This window comes from Phyllostomus discolor, chromosome X (genome assembly GCF_004126475.2).
Source record: "Phyllostomus discolor isolate MPI-MPIP mPhyDis1 chromosome X, mPhyDis1.pri.v3, whole genome shotgun sequence".
Classification (NCBI taxonomy): Eukaryota; Metazoa; Chordata; class Mammalia; order Chiroptera; family Phyllostomidae; genus Phyllostomus; species Phyllostomus discolor.
In genome coordinates, this window is record NC_050198.1 from 54,711,548 (window position 1) to 54,726,983 (window position 15,436).

At 41.4% G+C, this 15,436-nt stretch overlaps 1 protein-coding gene across 2 annotated transcripts in view; it reads right to left on the bottom strand.

Moving 5' to 3' along the window:
- Nucleotides 1–236: 236 nt before the first annotated feature.
- The window catches only part of ATG4A (autophagy related 4A cysteine peptidase), a 65,036-nt gene continuing 49,836 nt past the window's right edge, over nucleotides 237–15,436 (bottom strand). For both annotated transcript variants that reach the window (XM_028523032.2, XM_036016741.1), the window contains exons 5-13: nucleotides 14,476–14,577; nucleotides 14,219–14,291; nucleotides 11,351–11,430; nucleotides 10,431–10,618; nucleotides 10,231–10,309; nucleotides 5,904–6,049; nucleotides 3,705–3,761; nucleotides 1,770–1,878; nucleotides 237–1,256 (exon numbers count right to left, since the gene is read on the bottom strand). In XM_028523032.2, coding sequence (XP_028378833.1) covers nucleotides 1,186–1,256; nucleotides 1,770–1,878; nucleotides 3,705–3,761; nucleotides 5,904–6,049; nucleotides 10,231–10,309; nucleotides 10,431–10,618; nucleotides 11,351–11,430; nucleotides 14,219–14,291; nucleotides 14,476–14,577 — 905 coding nt within the window. In that variant the 3' untranslated portion in view covers nucleotides 237–1,185. The remainder of the gene's footprint in view (nucleotides 1,257–1,769; nucleotides 1,879–3,704; nucleotides 3,762–5,903; nucleotides 6,050–10,230; nucleotides 10,310–10,430; nucleotides 10,619–11,350; nucleotides 11,431–14,218; nucleotides 14,292–14,475; nucleotides 14,578–15,436) is intronic.

Here is a 15,436-nt window from a genome sequence, read left to right on the forward strand (position 1 = left end):
TTGTTGAGGATGGAGGTGATATGCATACTCACTAAGAGGGTAAGAAAAAACTTGGAAGACACTACTGCGACTTGAGCTGCATCCACACAGGTGAGTGGGTAGCAAAGGCACTATGATGAGTATGTGCTTTAAAATTTAATGTGTTGCTAATCCTTAAATGGTTTGGAATTGTATTTGATACATATATTAAATGTCACCACATGAATAATTCTTTCTAATATGGCTATCAACCAAAATAGAGTCTAATTCAATTATAATTTCTAATTTCTCAGACAAATATCAATATTTTAAGTCAGTGATTGGCAAACTACAGCCTGTGGGCTAAATCCACCATCCACCTGTTTTTGTAAATACAGTCATGTTGGCTTACAGCCAGGCTCAGATTGTCTATGGCTGCTTTTATACTTCCAACAATAGTTATATAGCTATGACAGAGGCGGCATGGCTTACAAAGCCTGAAACATTTACTAGCTGGTTCTTTACAGAAAAAGTTTGCTGACCTCTGATCTAGGCAATTGTGATTTTATTTAAGGACAGGGTGATGTCTGACAAAAATATCAGTAAAGAAGTGGGTGACCCATTAACTAGTAAGTTTTCCCCAAAGAGTCAGATCAATAAATCCACATTTGATGTAATGTCTTTGACAAACTTTCTGATATAAATTATAATGAAGTATAATCCATCAAAATACATATTCAAATAATTTTACAAGAACTTTTTCTCCCTGATGTAATCACTTTATTATTAGAACAAAGGAATAAACTGCTTCTTAGTATTCAGCCCAAAAGAGGTCACACCTGAAAGGGTGAGGAAGCACAGTTAACCATATCTTATCTGCTGATGCTTGAAGCAAGATGGGAACTTCTGTCTATGTTCCAGATGTCCACCTCCTCATTTCAGTAGTGGCAGACTCCCTGTGGCTATGTAATACAAGCTGGGAAGCAAGGGATGACTCCTAATCTCTTTGCTCTTAGATTTTACAATTGTTCTAGTTCATTCTGGGGAAGGGTTATTCATTGTTTTTTCTGAGAAACAGTGATTGGCTCAGTCAAGATTGATTGCTATCACATTTGTATGCTGTTGGCATAACAGGCACTTGCTGACTAGAAAATTTTTATTCACTGAGTTCATGTTCTTCTAGTACCAGATCAAAGACACACCTCAGGTTGAGTTCCTACTATTCTTCTATACACTCAGAATCTCAAAATCTTCCTCCAGGTCAAATTCCTCTAGTTGTTCAGTAGAGTCAATGAATTCTGTCAGAATACAGAAATGAGAAAGAGTTGAAAAGCTTGATGCTTAGGATGAAGTTCAAAATATTACTGAGTAGGAAAGACTATGCATTTTTAATTTGTTTGCTAAAGAAAAGCTATTGTGAAGGAGGCTTACAGATAGGACCACTGTCAAGCATTAGAAATTCTCAATAAAGAATCAAAATAATCAGACTTTTTACATATTCCTAATTGCAGTGATGAGGATGAGGCTCTGTAACAACTTGGAGGCACCTTTTGACTCATTCATAGCTTTTGATTTATTACTCTGAACCAGAGCATGGGGAAAAAATGTCTAGTCATTATGATTTTACATGGAAGTTTTACATTGAACTCATTTTCTGCTGTTAGCATTCTTTGAAATTGGTATCAGTTTATCAGAGGATTCGAATAATCACAAGCACCCTTTCTTGATTAGTCTAGACAATTGCTTCTGTCTCAAAAACCAATTGCTACATGTGGGTCTGCTAGTCATAGAGCACCTGAACAACCACTTACCTGCCCCAGTGGTTGTCACCTCTGGTTTGGCTGGAGGTACAAAGGGAGGCCAGTGTGATGGATGTTTCTGAACTAATTCAAACATCCTTAAGTTTTCCTTTAGAATTTCCTGAGGAGATACAGAAACAGCTATAAACACTGGAGAGTCACTATATTTCTGTCCAATTGGCAATCTATGTCCCCAAGCTCTAAGTGTCCTAGTTGTGGAAAGATGAAAGCAAAGGCCAAGCAAACACAACCATGTTCTACTTGACCATCTAAAGGCCCAGCCCTCTTCAATTCTAGAACTTCCCAGGAAGGAAGGCCACTGAAGGGAGTATCCAATTGAAGGCCAGTACTCACTGCCCAAACTCCATCATAAGGTTCAAGTCATATGCCAGTTCCATGGGCTCAATTCAATTTAGGGGAGAGATGTTCCTGAAGTGTTGGCTCCAAAGAAATGTTGGTTAATCAAATAAAATCTGCCCCAAGGAAATACTGGTACATGTTGGCATGGTTTCCACTTAGTCCAATACTTACGGTATACATCCCAATTTAAATGGCATAGTCGTATCAGAAAATTTTTCTTCTAACTTTAAATGTGATATAAATAGTTTTGCTGCATTCTGAAATGGAAGTATTACTTTTAGGAAAGTATTCTTTATGTCTCAGCTAATTATTAACTGGGGTTTCATATTCAGCTAGGGACATTCCTGTTATTTGTTCACTTGTGAACAAAAATCTTCCCTCCTTAAACCTGCAGGAGGCTCTCGGCTCCCATCTCTCCAATCTCTTTGTTTTGCAGATAGGAGAACATTGTGTCACTTGCCACCCCATCCAGAGCTCTGTAAACTACTCCCTATGATCTCCCTTCATTTTTTACATAAATATTTATCCATCTTCCACATATTTGGCATGTGTTAGAACAGGGGTATAGAACTCATTTTCACTGGGGCCACATCAGCCTCATGGTTGCCTTCAAAGGGCCGAATATAATTTTAGGACTGTATAAATGTAACTACTCCTTAACAGTTAAGCAAGAGCTTGGCGCTGCTAGCAAGTAGAAACAAGGTGCCAGGTCCGATAAAACAAGGTAGAGGGCCACATTTGGCTCACAGGCCTTGTTTGCCAACTGTGTGTTAGAAGCTGAGGATGAGAGAGGCAGAAATAAAGATTGGTGATACAGCAGCACAATAAATACTCTTTCACACACACACACACACACACACACACACACACGAACAACTTGCTTTAGGATTTACACAGATTTTTGTAAACTGTATTCTCCTCTAACTATCAGCATGACTATATTTTATATAAATCAGGCAGTTAATAGAAAGGCAAGTCCCTTAAACCATGAATGTCCAATCTGTGGCTCGTGGGGCCACAGGTGGCCCAGGGTGGCTATGAATGTGGCTCAACACAAAATTGTAAATTTACTTAAAACATTATAAGATTTGTTTGTGATTACTTGTTGCAATGTATTTAATGTGTAGCCCAAGTCAACTCCTTCCAGTGTGGCCCAGGGATGCCAAAATGTTGGACACCCATGCTGGGCCTACACCATAATGGAATACATTAAACATAATTGGACCACTATATACATAGCAAAGTAGTTTAGTTTTTCAACCATCTCTGTCATGAATAGACTAAGGAAAAATTTAGGCTGAGCTATATGACATTGTCATTTTAGGTTAGAATGGTAGAATATTAGTTGAATATTTCATGGCTTAATATAGCTAAAAACATTGCTCACTTGACTTACTAAGCACATTTCTAACAAAAGATTTTCATTAGTTCCCCCAAAGTTATGCACAGTTCCCCACATCTTAGTTTCCTTTTCTTGCAATGAGGTCATATCAGGCTAGGTTTGTGTTACTATGGAAAACAATCTCAAAAAGGAATCACAATGAATAACTTTTGTTTTTCAAGACTAACAAAAACATATATCCTTACCTTCTGAACAAGGTTACACCAGCTATCAAAGTCTTTTTCTTCTTTGCAGAAAAATCCCTTGGGGGGAAGCAAAAGAACACAGTTTAGGACTGGTCAGGTGGAGCCCAGGCCAGGTAGCTCAGTTGGTGAGAGTACCATCCCTATACGCCAAGGTTGTGGGTTCGATCCCCAGTCAGGACACATACAAGACTCAACCAATAAATACATAAATAAGCCCTGGCTGGTGTGGCTGAGTGGATTGACCATGGCCTGTGAACCAAAGGGCCACAGGTCTGATTCCCAGTCAGGGCACATGCCTGGGTTGTGGGCTAGGTCCCCAGTGTGGGGCACTCTAGAGGCAAGCACACATTGATGTTTCTCTCTCTTTCTCTCTCTCTCTCTCTCTCTCTCTCTCTCTTCCTCCCTCCCTTCCCCTTTCTAAAAATAAATAAATTTTTAAAATCTTAAAAAAAATAAGTAGAACAACAAATCAACATTTCTCTCCCCCAAATCAACAAATAAAAACAAATGTAAAGAACAGTTGAGGGACACCAACAAGGGCCCCCCTGTACTGTAAGATGGAGCCACTGGCTCAGAGTCACATGTGGGATGTGGGCCACTTTCCTTGGATGTGATTTCCCAACAATTAGGAGGAAGAATGACTGGGCTTATCTCTCTCCTAGATTATTGACACAGTTGGATACAAGCATTTGCTCATTCATTCTCCCCCACCCATTCTTCCTCTCCCATCTCTTTTTGTCTGTCCTTCTCCCTCTATGTCTCCATCTCCCTCTCCCTCTGTTACTCCTGTGTCTCTGCTTCTCTCTCTTATTCTGTCTCTTTCCCTTTTTCCCTGTCCCTTTCCCTCCCTATCCCTCTCCCCTCATACTGTAAGATATAGTAACTTAAAGCCCAATCTCCAAAATGTGGGATTAATTCCTTTACATTCAGTTTACAAATATACACATCTATAAAGAATAGTAAACCAGTAAACAAAAGCCAAATAGTACTTCCAGGTAGAGGCAATACTTAATAAGTTGGCTTTGACCTTAAGGAAATTATCTATTATAATAAAGAGAACTATCAGCCTCCTTCTCCATCCTCAGAGCTATTGTACTGTACTGAAAGAGTGGTCCAAAATATGAGAAGGACTCTTTGGACACTGGTGCTGTGAAAATTGGATTAAACTGGAAGAAATGGTAGAGATAGACCTCAGAACCACCAGCTCCTTCACAGGCAGCTACCCCTTCAATGTATGTAAACAGCATTGGTACTTCTGGGGAGGGGGAAACCCTGCAACTTTCTGGATTTGTGTGCCTAGAGGAATGGACACTGTCTACCCAGGGGGCTGTGCCCTCTTCACCCTCCCTAGCTATATCCCATATTATTCCCTTTGCCTGTGTGGCAATAATTAGAGGGTGAGAAGGAAAAGGGGAAAAGATGGTAACATTAATAATAAATAACATTTATAGAATGTTTACAACCATATAATTTTACTTATATATGAAATCTAATGAACAAAATGAACTAACAAGCAAAATAGAGACAGACTCATACATAGAGAGCAGACTTATAGCTGTTGGGGGTTTAGGGGGCTGGGTGGGGTTGTAGGGATTGAACAAAAAAGAGAAAAGACAAAAAAACCTCATGAATACAGACAACATTATGGTGATTGCTGAGGGGAGGGGATGTGGGGGAAGGTAGAAGAGGCTACAGGTGGAATAAATGGTGATGGACAGAGACTTGACTTGGGGTGGTGAACACACCAGTACAGTGTACAGATGATGTGTTGTGGAACTGTGCACCTGAGAGCTGTATAATTTTGTTAACCAGTGCCACCCAAAAAAATTCCATAAAAAGGGGGAAAAGGAATGTACACAATGTTCTAGGCACTGTGCTAAGTGTTTTATGCACAGCATTCTTCACATAACACTACAAGGAAGAAATTTCTGTTTTAATCATTTTAGGGATGAGAAGACTAAGGCTCAGAAAGGTAAAGGGACTCTCCCTAAGTCTATAGCTAGTAAGTGGCAGGGCCTGAATTCTAACTTGAGTAGTTTGGCTTCAGGGTCCATTCATTTTCCACTACTCTATGCTACCTCTCCTGGGGATGGTAAGTGAATATATTATGCCACCTTACCTAGTTACCTGGATAACCCACAGGGAACCAATCTGTAATAGGGTGGCAATGTATCTCTTGGCATACCTTCAGATACCCACCAATGCCACAGAAGGATCCAAGTTCAGAATGCTCATTCGCTGTGGTGACTGCAGACAATGGAAAGTCTGGTCATCAACCATTCCATTCTCTTCAGTGTCAACAAAGGTCTGGGTTGTGTGAGGATCCAAGAAAATGAGCTCATCACCTGTTGGAATAAGACATGCTTAACCTTCAAAGAACTACTGGCTCTGGCCCCACTGTTGTCCTCAGGAGGAGGCACTCTGGTCTCCCTAACCCTTCCCTTGGTGACAATGAAAATGAGATGACAGAAAGCCTAAAGAAAGGTGAACATGCCTAAGGAAGCCACCTGTACCCAGATCTATTCATTCAATGAGAAGACTTGTCCTAGCATTCATATCTCCTCATAGTCCAAGTCCACAAGTGGAAAGCAACAGATTTGGGAAAAGGTAGAAATGAAAGATCACAGATGACATGGCAGGCTCTGTGAGCAGCAGCAAAGAGGTTGTAGGTAGAATCACCAGGCTGTGAGTTCAGGTGCTATTAGGGGGCTTCCTGCCTCTTTCAACATTGGAAAGCATCTCTTTCCAGACCATTGGTTCTCAGACCTATGGTCAGAGAGTGCATCTGGTAAGGAGGAAGACCTTGGACTCTAAAGGAAATGGGGATGCTGACTTGCTGTAGATGAAATATGAGGGAGCTGACTCTGGGTATTGATGAGCTAGCAAGCTAGTCATTGTTATCTAGTTGGTAATCCCTGTTAGAAAACACTGCTTTGGTCACATGAACATCAGTACAGATACAGCTTGATGGGAAAACTCACTTTGAGATGATTGATATTTATAAATGAAAGTCATGCTTTATTAAATTGAAAAAGCCTAGCCAAATAATAACCTGGGAGGGCTTCAGGATAATAACATTTTGGCTTTTATCTGATATTCAAAGGGCTGAGACTCCCTCTAATGCTCACCAGCAGCATGCTGAGTAGACAGAAATACCTCAGGGGGGCACCCTAACCTCACTGTCCAGGCCTGAAGCCCCTCTGGACTTCTGTGGTTTAGACTTAGGCAGAAAAACACAAAGAACTAAACTTCTGTGGTTTTTAGAATGAGTTAGGCAGGAAAAAAAAAGAAAACCATGTGCAGCAGGAGGATGGGGTAGGAAGGGATGCACTAAAGACCTTCCCTGAAATGGCATTCAGGAGTGTGTTGGGCACATCTAAGTGCTTCTGTTGGAAAAGAATGTGTTTCTGATGCCTCATGAAAACTTAACCTGTCTCTATCACAGACCTAGAACAAGCCTCTTAAATCACTGTCTTAATTTTCCTGTTTTTAAACTGGGGTCATTGGGCCTGTTCCAGTTACCTCATAAGATATTATAAGAATGAGAATTCACCTCTGTGGAATGCTAAAACACAATGCAAATACAAAGAAGTCATAGAAGTATCTTGCTTAGACTCAAATGTATTTCCCTACAAATAAATGTTGGAGAGTATATGGAAATTAATACTGCCATATGACATGTTCCCCCAGACCGTAGGTGGGTGAAATTAGTCAGAAACAACTAGGATGTTTAGAGGGAAGTCTACCTGAGACCATAGAAAGGTAAGAGGAGACGGAAGTTGTGCACAAGAAAATACAAACCCAAAGCACGGTTGTAACCAACCCTTCTGCTAGTGTGTTTCAAGTTAAAGTGCTGGGAATAACAGCAGCATCCTCTCTGCCTTCAACCCTTTCATGTGTGTATGTGTGTAGTGGAGCTGTGGGGGCTGCCTTGTTTCTGAGAATGCTTAAAAGAGTTCTAGTAGAAAATCTAAAAAGTTCTAGAAATGAGGTGGGAACTAAACCAAGGTCTCTAATGAGGCCTGAAGAGTAGAGGCAGGCTGGTCAACCAAATGCAGACTCAGGCCTCACACTACAGATCTCCAGATGGCAGGCCCTATTGCCCCACAGGAGACAAACATTTTCTCTATATGCTGGAAAAATCTGACAGTCAGAGTCTCAGTTTAGTCAGAGTCTTTCACAGCAAAGCTTTTCCCAGCTACCCACCAGACAGCAGGGCACTAGGGAACCAATGTGGTACAGTAGGCAGGGATGACCAAACTGGGGTGTAATACTGGCTTTGCTACTTTCTAGCTGGGTGATCTTAAGGAAACAACCACTCTAAATCTTAGTTTCAACAGGTGTAAATGGAAACAACAATCTCTACCTCAAAGGGATGTTATGCTAACTATATGCATCTATGTATCTGTATGTATACATGTATGTCTATACATCTATATGTAATTATCTATATCTGTACATCTATATATAACTATATACTTATATCTACATATCTATATCTATGTATTTATCTATAGCTCTATATGTATATATAACTATATATCTATATCTATACATCTATATATAACGATCTATCATCTATCTAAAGAAAGACAGAGAACACTTGGCAGAGTCCCTGACACAAGACAGCTGTTCAGAAAATGGCAGTTGTCATCCATTCCTTCCCTTCAGACATTCTACCAATATGGATGCCTGAACCTAATACACTAAGGGGGTGAGTCGGGGGAATCAATGGGACTTTGGAGCCTCAAGTGAAGATTAAACAAAGGATTTTTAGAAGGTAGAAGGCACTATGTAAACCTCTGTCTCTGGAACTAAGAATTGCCCACACCTCTTTCATGAGTAGTCAAACTTTATGAAGTCGCCCCAACCCAGTGGCCTCAAGAAACAGAAGAACTTCATGGACTTGGTGAATTCTGTCTGGGTAACTTGGGATAAGGAAGACTAGGGAGCCCAGGAGTCACATACACTATTTACTGAAATCCCTCCAAAATTATCCTCCAGCCTGTTTCAACTTTGTCCTCAAGCACATATAATAAGAAATAGATTTTTTGCAACATTTATTTGGCAGGAACCTAAAAGCTTAGAAACAGAAGACATTGAAATGTATATAACTACGCTTTTGTACTTCAAACCTCCCAATTTTCCACCAAGTTGTAGTTCTTAGGCTTCACCAATAGAAGGGAGCACTACAGACAGCTGAGGCAACTGTGTAGAAACACCAGCCTTAAAGAGAGGAAGAAAAACAAAAGGAAAAAGGTGTTGAGGTCAGGCAGGGTGGAGCCACTTTTTACTGAGTGTACACTCCATGCTTAGCTCTTTACTGAGTGCTCTCCTGAGTGACAACACGGTGAGTGAGATGTTAGGCTTATTTTCCATAAGAAAAACCTAAGACTGAAAGAGTTGATACTCTTCTGATGGTCACAGTGCTAGCAAGTGTGAGACTGGCATATGAGGCCAGGTATGTCTGTTTTCACTATACCTCACCTCCCTGCATCTCCAAGGAGGAGATGGTGGAGGGTGACCAAGCCCATCTCACTCTGTCCTCTGCACATCCCTCATATCATTCCCCACAACTGCTCTGGCTCTCCCTTGCCATTCTAAGGCTGTGCCTTGCAATCTTCTTCAAGGTCCAGTTTTAAGCCACTCCACTCCTGCAAGAGGGGTCCTGTACCAAATTTCCCTAGCTGCATCACTCTCTTCCTGGGGCTCTTCAGCACTAACCCTGTGTCTATGCCCTTGCTATTCAAAGTGTGATGTGTGTACCAGCAGCAACAGCACTACCTAGTTAAAAAATGCACAATCTCAGGGCCTACCCCAGACCTACTGAACTGCATTTTAAAAAGCTCTCAAGGTGATTCTTGTGCATAAAGTTTGAGAAGTACTGGACTAGCTCATCGTGGGTGCAAAGGGCTTTAAGTATCTCTGGTCACAGCTAGTAAATAAGGTGGTTGGGTTTCCAGAGGTGTCAGCCTAGGCAGTGAATGCCGGGCTGCTTGTTAGGAGGTTAGTGTTTTCAAGGCTCAGCCTCCATTATCAGAAAAGGGATAACTGTCTTTGCCTCCTCTAATTCTCAACCAGTCATGGTTATGAACAATGAGCCAGCAGGCCCAGCTGCGTGGACCTGGGAAACCAGAAGACAGCCCCTAGCCTAATTGCTAGAACCCTAGTAAGGCAGAGGTCAACAAGGCCAGGAGAGTGATACCCTGTCCCGGGGCCCCTCAGAAAGGAGGGAGGTATGCTGAAGCAATGCTGTGAACAAGGAGCATTCCCATGGGAAAGCAGCATGGAACCATCTTATGAAGAGGCAAGGAATGGAACCATTCATGGGGGATCTGCTCTGTCAGGCATACCACAGTGTTATTCTCCACAGATCAGGCCAGAGACAGAAGCAGCTGACCAGAGACCATAGCATTTCCAGGTTGGACAAGGGCCCCCTAACTGGAATTGCCAGGTCTCCCATGCAAACCTTCTGCCCGCCCTCCCCTAGCCCACATTGACTTACTTGTGATTCCTCTTTTCTTACCTAAGAATCCTATGAAATAATAGGCGTTATTTGGTTTTCCTCCTAATGCCCCTAAAGACTGTGGCATCTTAAAACACTCCTAGAGGGAAAGACAATGCAAGATTCTCAATTCACTTGTGGACTGCTGCTCACGGATCTCTGTGCTCACATGGCAATGTGATGGGCAGGCAACAATGGGCTTGGAAAAGGGAGTGACTTACTTTGAATGCATCAACATAGACAGGATTGATTTGGTTTATGCCCAGGCGGAGGGGCACAATGAGCAGCAGGGGTTTCCAGGCTGGGCAGCAGGCAGAGGTGGCTTTATTGTGGTTCGGAGCATTCAAAGGGTCATAGGGTCTCTCACTGGGCATGCCGGCACTCAAGGGAAGGACACAACACATTTTTTCTAGAAACAGAAGACAAGAGAGCTGAGTAAATCAGGGATACCCAGCCCTAGGAAATATGCCAAGGGCAAAATTAAGGGACACCTCACATGACACCCCCTGCCTGGAAGACCTTCTACTCTCCCAGTAGGACCCACCTCATCCCACCTCCCATGGGAATCCCCGGCCACTTTTCCAGCCTTTACTTCTTTTCCTGCTTGCAATTGAGCACTCCCTTACCTCCTGTCAGATACTATGGGCTCACTGAAAGAATCTCATTTCTCAACTAGAATGCAAGGGTTTTAAGGCATGGACTGTGTCTTTTGGTTTCTCTAACCCCATAGTGGGGAGCACAAGGCTGGACTAGGAGCAGCCTCCACAGAAGACTTGTTGGTGGTGTAATTGATTATCCACACTTTGGGTGTCCTGCAGGGAAAAGGTCTGGTACTGCACTAAGGAGCAGCAAAGATCCTCTAATTGTTTTCTCCCTTTCAGAAAGTTGAAAGGAAAGAGAAAATAGGGTTCAGAGGATGATTATTAACCAGAGTCCTGTGCTCCCATAAGTTCCTTTGCCCTGGTGGAGCAGGCCAGAGAGTAGGGGTGCATGTGCATGTGTACGTGTGTGGTGTGCGTGTGTGTCTGTCTGTCTCTGTTTATCTATCTATTTATCATCTATCTCTCACCCCCAGTTTTGGAACGGTGAGGAAGGACCTCATCACCCACTACCCAGAAAGTTAAACAGGATGGGGACTCACTGATATCTTCAATGACCACTGTGTTATCCATTGAAACATAAACAGCCAAGGAATTCCACTCATCAAATAAAGCAAGTTTTCTGTAAAGCAACACACAATGAAGTCACAATTTGGGAAGTTGGGAATTCCAGCAGGAAGCAACATAATCCATGCCCGGTGTTCCGAAGTCACTGGATACTGAGCCTCAGCAAGGAGGTTCAGGTTAGCTCCAGTTCCTTTGAGCAAACACTGAAACATTTTGTGTTCAGGGACCTTGAGAACATGCCACAAAGTCACAGTGTCTGAAGCTTGAAAAGGAGACCCTGCTCTACAAAATGGAGGCTACTTTTCTTGGGTAAAATGGAAAACTTACAAAACATCTTGTTTTCTTGCCTTAAATAAAAGATACTCTGATTTACTGCTTTTTTTCAATAAATACAAACTCATTAAAATGTGTATTTGTTTGGGAGCATAGATAATATAGAGAATAAGCTCCAGGACAAGAGAGAAAGAGGGAGAGATGATCTTTCCTGTCCTTCCCACGTGCTATGAGAACACTGTTGGAGGACACCTGGGCTGCAGATGGCCTTGGGTGCGCAGATGAAGAGACAGAACATGCTGAGTTGCATGACCTAAGACATTAGAAAGAAAACCCCTTTCAGAGCTTATCTGAGGTCTGAACAAAGTACCATGATTATTTCTTGTTTATCTTCTTGTCTTTTTGCCAGTTTGAAAGAAAACACATTTAACCTGGCTACTCTGGGATTCCTGGGTAAAGCCCAGCCTCACTAGACAAAAGAAAAAAACATAGTCTCCCAAACTGAAGTAGCTCCTAGAAAGAGGATCATTACCATTATATTTTTGTTTTACTTGTTTTAATATACTATATTTCCCCCAAAGAATAATGATAATACATACTGCTGTTACTGATAATAACAATTGAATCAGAACCCACTTAAATTCTTTTTAAAATATATATTTCCATTTGATATTTTTGTTGGGAACCTCAAAACTGAGAAGAAAGAAGCAAATGCTGAGGAATATTTAAACACCAACCATTTTAAATTGGGATTTGGGCTCAGCACAGCTATTCTAATCTACACTTTCTACCCTGGGTACCCACAGTGGTTCCCAAAATACTGCCAAATCCTCACTCAGCAGAGTCGATGGTGTCCCAAAAGGCACTATAGACTAAGGTAAAAGTGGTTTCAGGCAGACTACACTGTGAGCAAAGATACAGGTTTCACTTGGGTCCACAGGAAATCCAGGCTACTCCCCTCACAAGAACACTTACAAAGCATTCTAGTTCTTTGAAGACTAACTAATAATTGAATCAGCACCTCATCTGTACTTTGCATGAAGCAGGTTTCACTGTTATGCTCCAGAGAACCCAGGATTGAAGCATGCTCCATCAAAGGTGGTCCAATGATTTCAGTCTTCTGATGCCTAAATCCAGTCCCAGATTCTGGCTACCATTTTCATTCATTCATTGAATATTTAGTAGACACTTATGTGTGCTGGGCAGTTTTATGTACTAGTGTTCCAACAGTGAACAGTACCAAATACAACTACAACTCTGCCCTCATGGAGTTTTCATTTGGTGACATGTTGTGAGAAACTAGAGTGACAACAGGTGAGATGGCCTGCAGGTGCAGGTCCTGATGCCTCTCACCCCATTCACTTACAAAACATCAGTCCTGGCCTCTCCACCTTGACCCTTGCTGTGGGAGGTGAATTCTGGGATTTAACAGAACAAGTGCAAAAGTATTAGGTTGGCCAAAAAGTCCGTGTGGTTTTTTCCATAAAGTAAATGACACATTTTTCCTTTTCACCAATAACTTTATTGATTTGGATATTTTGAGTATGTCAGTTATCTCCCACATGGTATAATGTTGATTGTTCTCAATTAATGTCTTGATTTGACCACTATCAACTTCAATTGGTCTACCTGACTGTGGAGCAACATCCAGCAAGAAATCTCCAGCACGAAACTTTGCAAACCACCTTTGACACATTCAATCAGTCACAGCACCTTCTCCATATACTGCACAAATTGTTTTGCATTTCAGTTGAATTTTTACCTTTCTTGAAATAATAAAGCATAACATGCTGAAAATGTTGCATATTTTCTTCCATCTTCAATATTAAAATAGCTACATAAAAATTCACCAATTCTGAAAATGATTTTCATGCACACTGATATGACATCTGTCACAATACAATCTAACAAAATTGTTTTGAATGAAGCTAAAGACAGCTAAGTGCTACTACAGCCATCTTATGGAAAAAAAAAACAAACAAATTTTTTGGCCAACCCAATATAATGCTTGGGTGCCTGAAGTCTGCTAAGAGACCATGGACTGACTCCAAGATTCACTTGGGGTTTCTCTACTCCAGTAAGTCATGAGTTCCTTGAGGCAAGGACTATGCCTAGTTAATTTCTATACACCAAGCACTTAGTACAGTAAAGGTACCCAGTAAATGTTGAGTAAATAAATAGATGAATGAGTGGGTTTTAAATACTCTACAGGGTGGGAGTCCATGTCTTGCTTAAGCTGGCTCAGCCTCCACTACTTAGTATGAATATTTTGGCTTCAAAGTGACCTTCATGCTAGTGCCTCCCCAGCACCCATGTGCAGGCTGTGTAGGAAATACTGAATGAGTCCTGATGTGCCACCACATATACTTGTAGTAATGACTATAACTCTGATGTACCAAGACAGTTGTGTCCTGTTACACATTTCAAAGAACTGTCTGAGCAACACAGTACAGATTTTTGGTGGCTTAGTGGGATGGCAAGAATAGTAAGACTGATGGAACATTGAGTTGGCAGAGGAGGGAGGCATAAGAGACAGTATAATAAAGTGAATGCCAGACTCTTTTACTTACTTTAACACCTGTGCAACTGTATTTGGTCCAAACCATTCACCAATTGACTTCCCTTCTCCTACACCCATTTGTGCTGTTTTTAAGTGGAAAGAAATAAACAAGTTAGCAAAAGGTCTCCCAGCATGCCACAAAATCCTATTTTTTTTTTTTTTGCCTAAGTAACTAAACAGATGGACAGTTTAGTGGAGCCACATGCAAGGCAGGGAATTCGGGGAGCAGGTACAATTATTGTCGTTAAGCCACTGATGTGACCTTACCCATTTGATGGATAGAATAGCAACAGTCTTTTCTATCTAAGAAGCACTGTAGAATCCGCTGGTATTCTTTGGGTTGTTCTTTCTGTTTCTCCCAGTTCCAGTCTTTTAGGGGAAAAAGATGAGTTAAGTAATTTTTATAATTGCTTATTATTTCTCTGAACTCTTGTTATAACTACAAGGTTAGAAGGACAACAAAAAAGGCTGTATCTGAAAGCCAGGAATCACAAAGACATCCGGAAACTGATTACTTTCAAAGACTTGATGGGTGTAAAGCAAAAGCAAAACAAGAACTTGACCAAGGAATGGACTTAGCCTCAGGGCTTGAGCTAGATAAATATATGAAAACAGTCTCAGAAAGGCCTTTCTGGTCAGCTACTCAGTGATCAGGCTGTTACACAAAACTGGGCAATATATCTGTATATCACCCAGACGCCAGTGTCTCATCTTCACACAAACAGTAAGAGCTTTGTCCTTATATTCTGGCAGCATTGCCAGTAAGGTCTCATGGGGGGCAAGTGCTATTCTGACACACAACAGTTCACAGGGGAATGTACACAATTTAAAGTGAAGGAAGCTTTAAAAAACTGTCATGCTGCCATTTTTACACAACCTTTAAAAAGTCCACACTGAGCTTTGGAAAAACAAATACCTTTGCTATCATCATTCAAGGTTTTCTTATGACCAAAACCAAAATAATCAAATCAAGAGGAATCCCATTCATGCCTTAGACACCATACCCCCAGTCCTATAAAGGCTACTTATTGCTACTGAGGACAACTGCAAAAACTCGCTATAATCACTGCTGTGGATGGGATGCACTACTCCCATTCCCACAGCTCTAAGGACTCTGTCTACTGGGACAGAATTCTGAGTCTTAATTTGCTTACAAGACTCTCCTGAGGTATTAGAGAGACTTTGAATTCACAATTGGAATATTCTTGAAGCCAAAGGCCATTGTTTC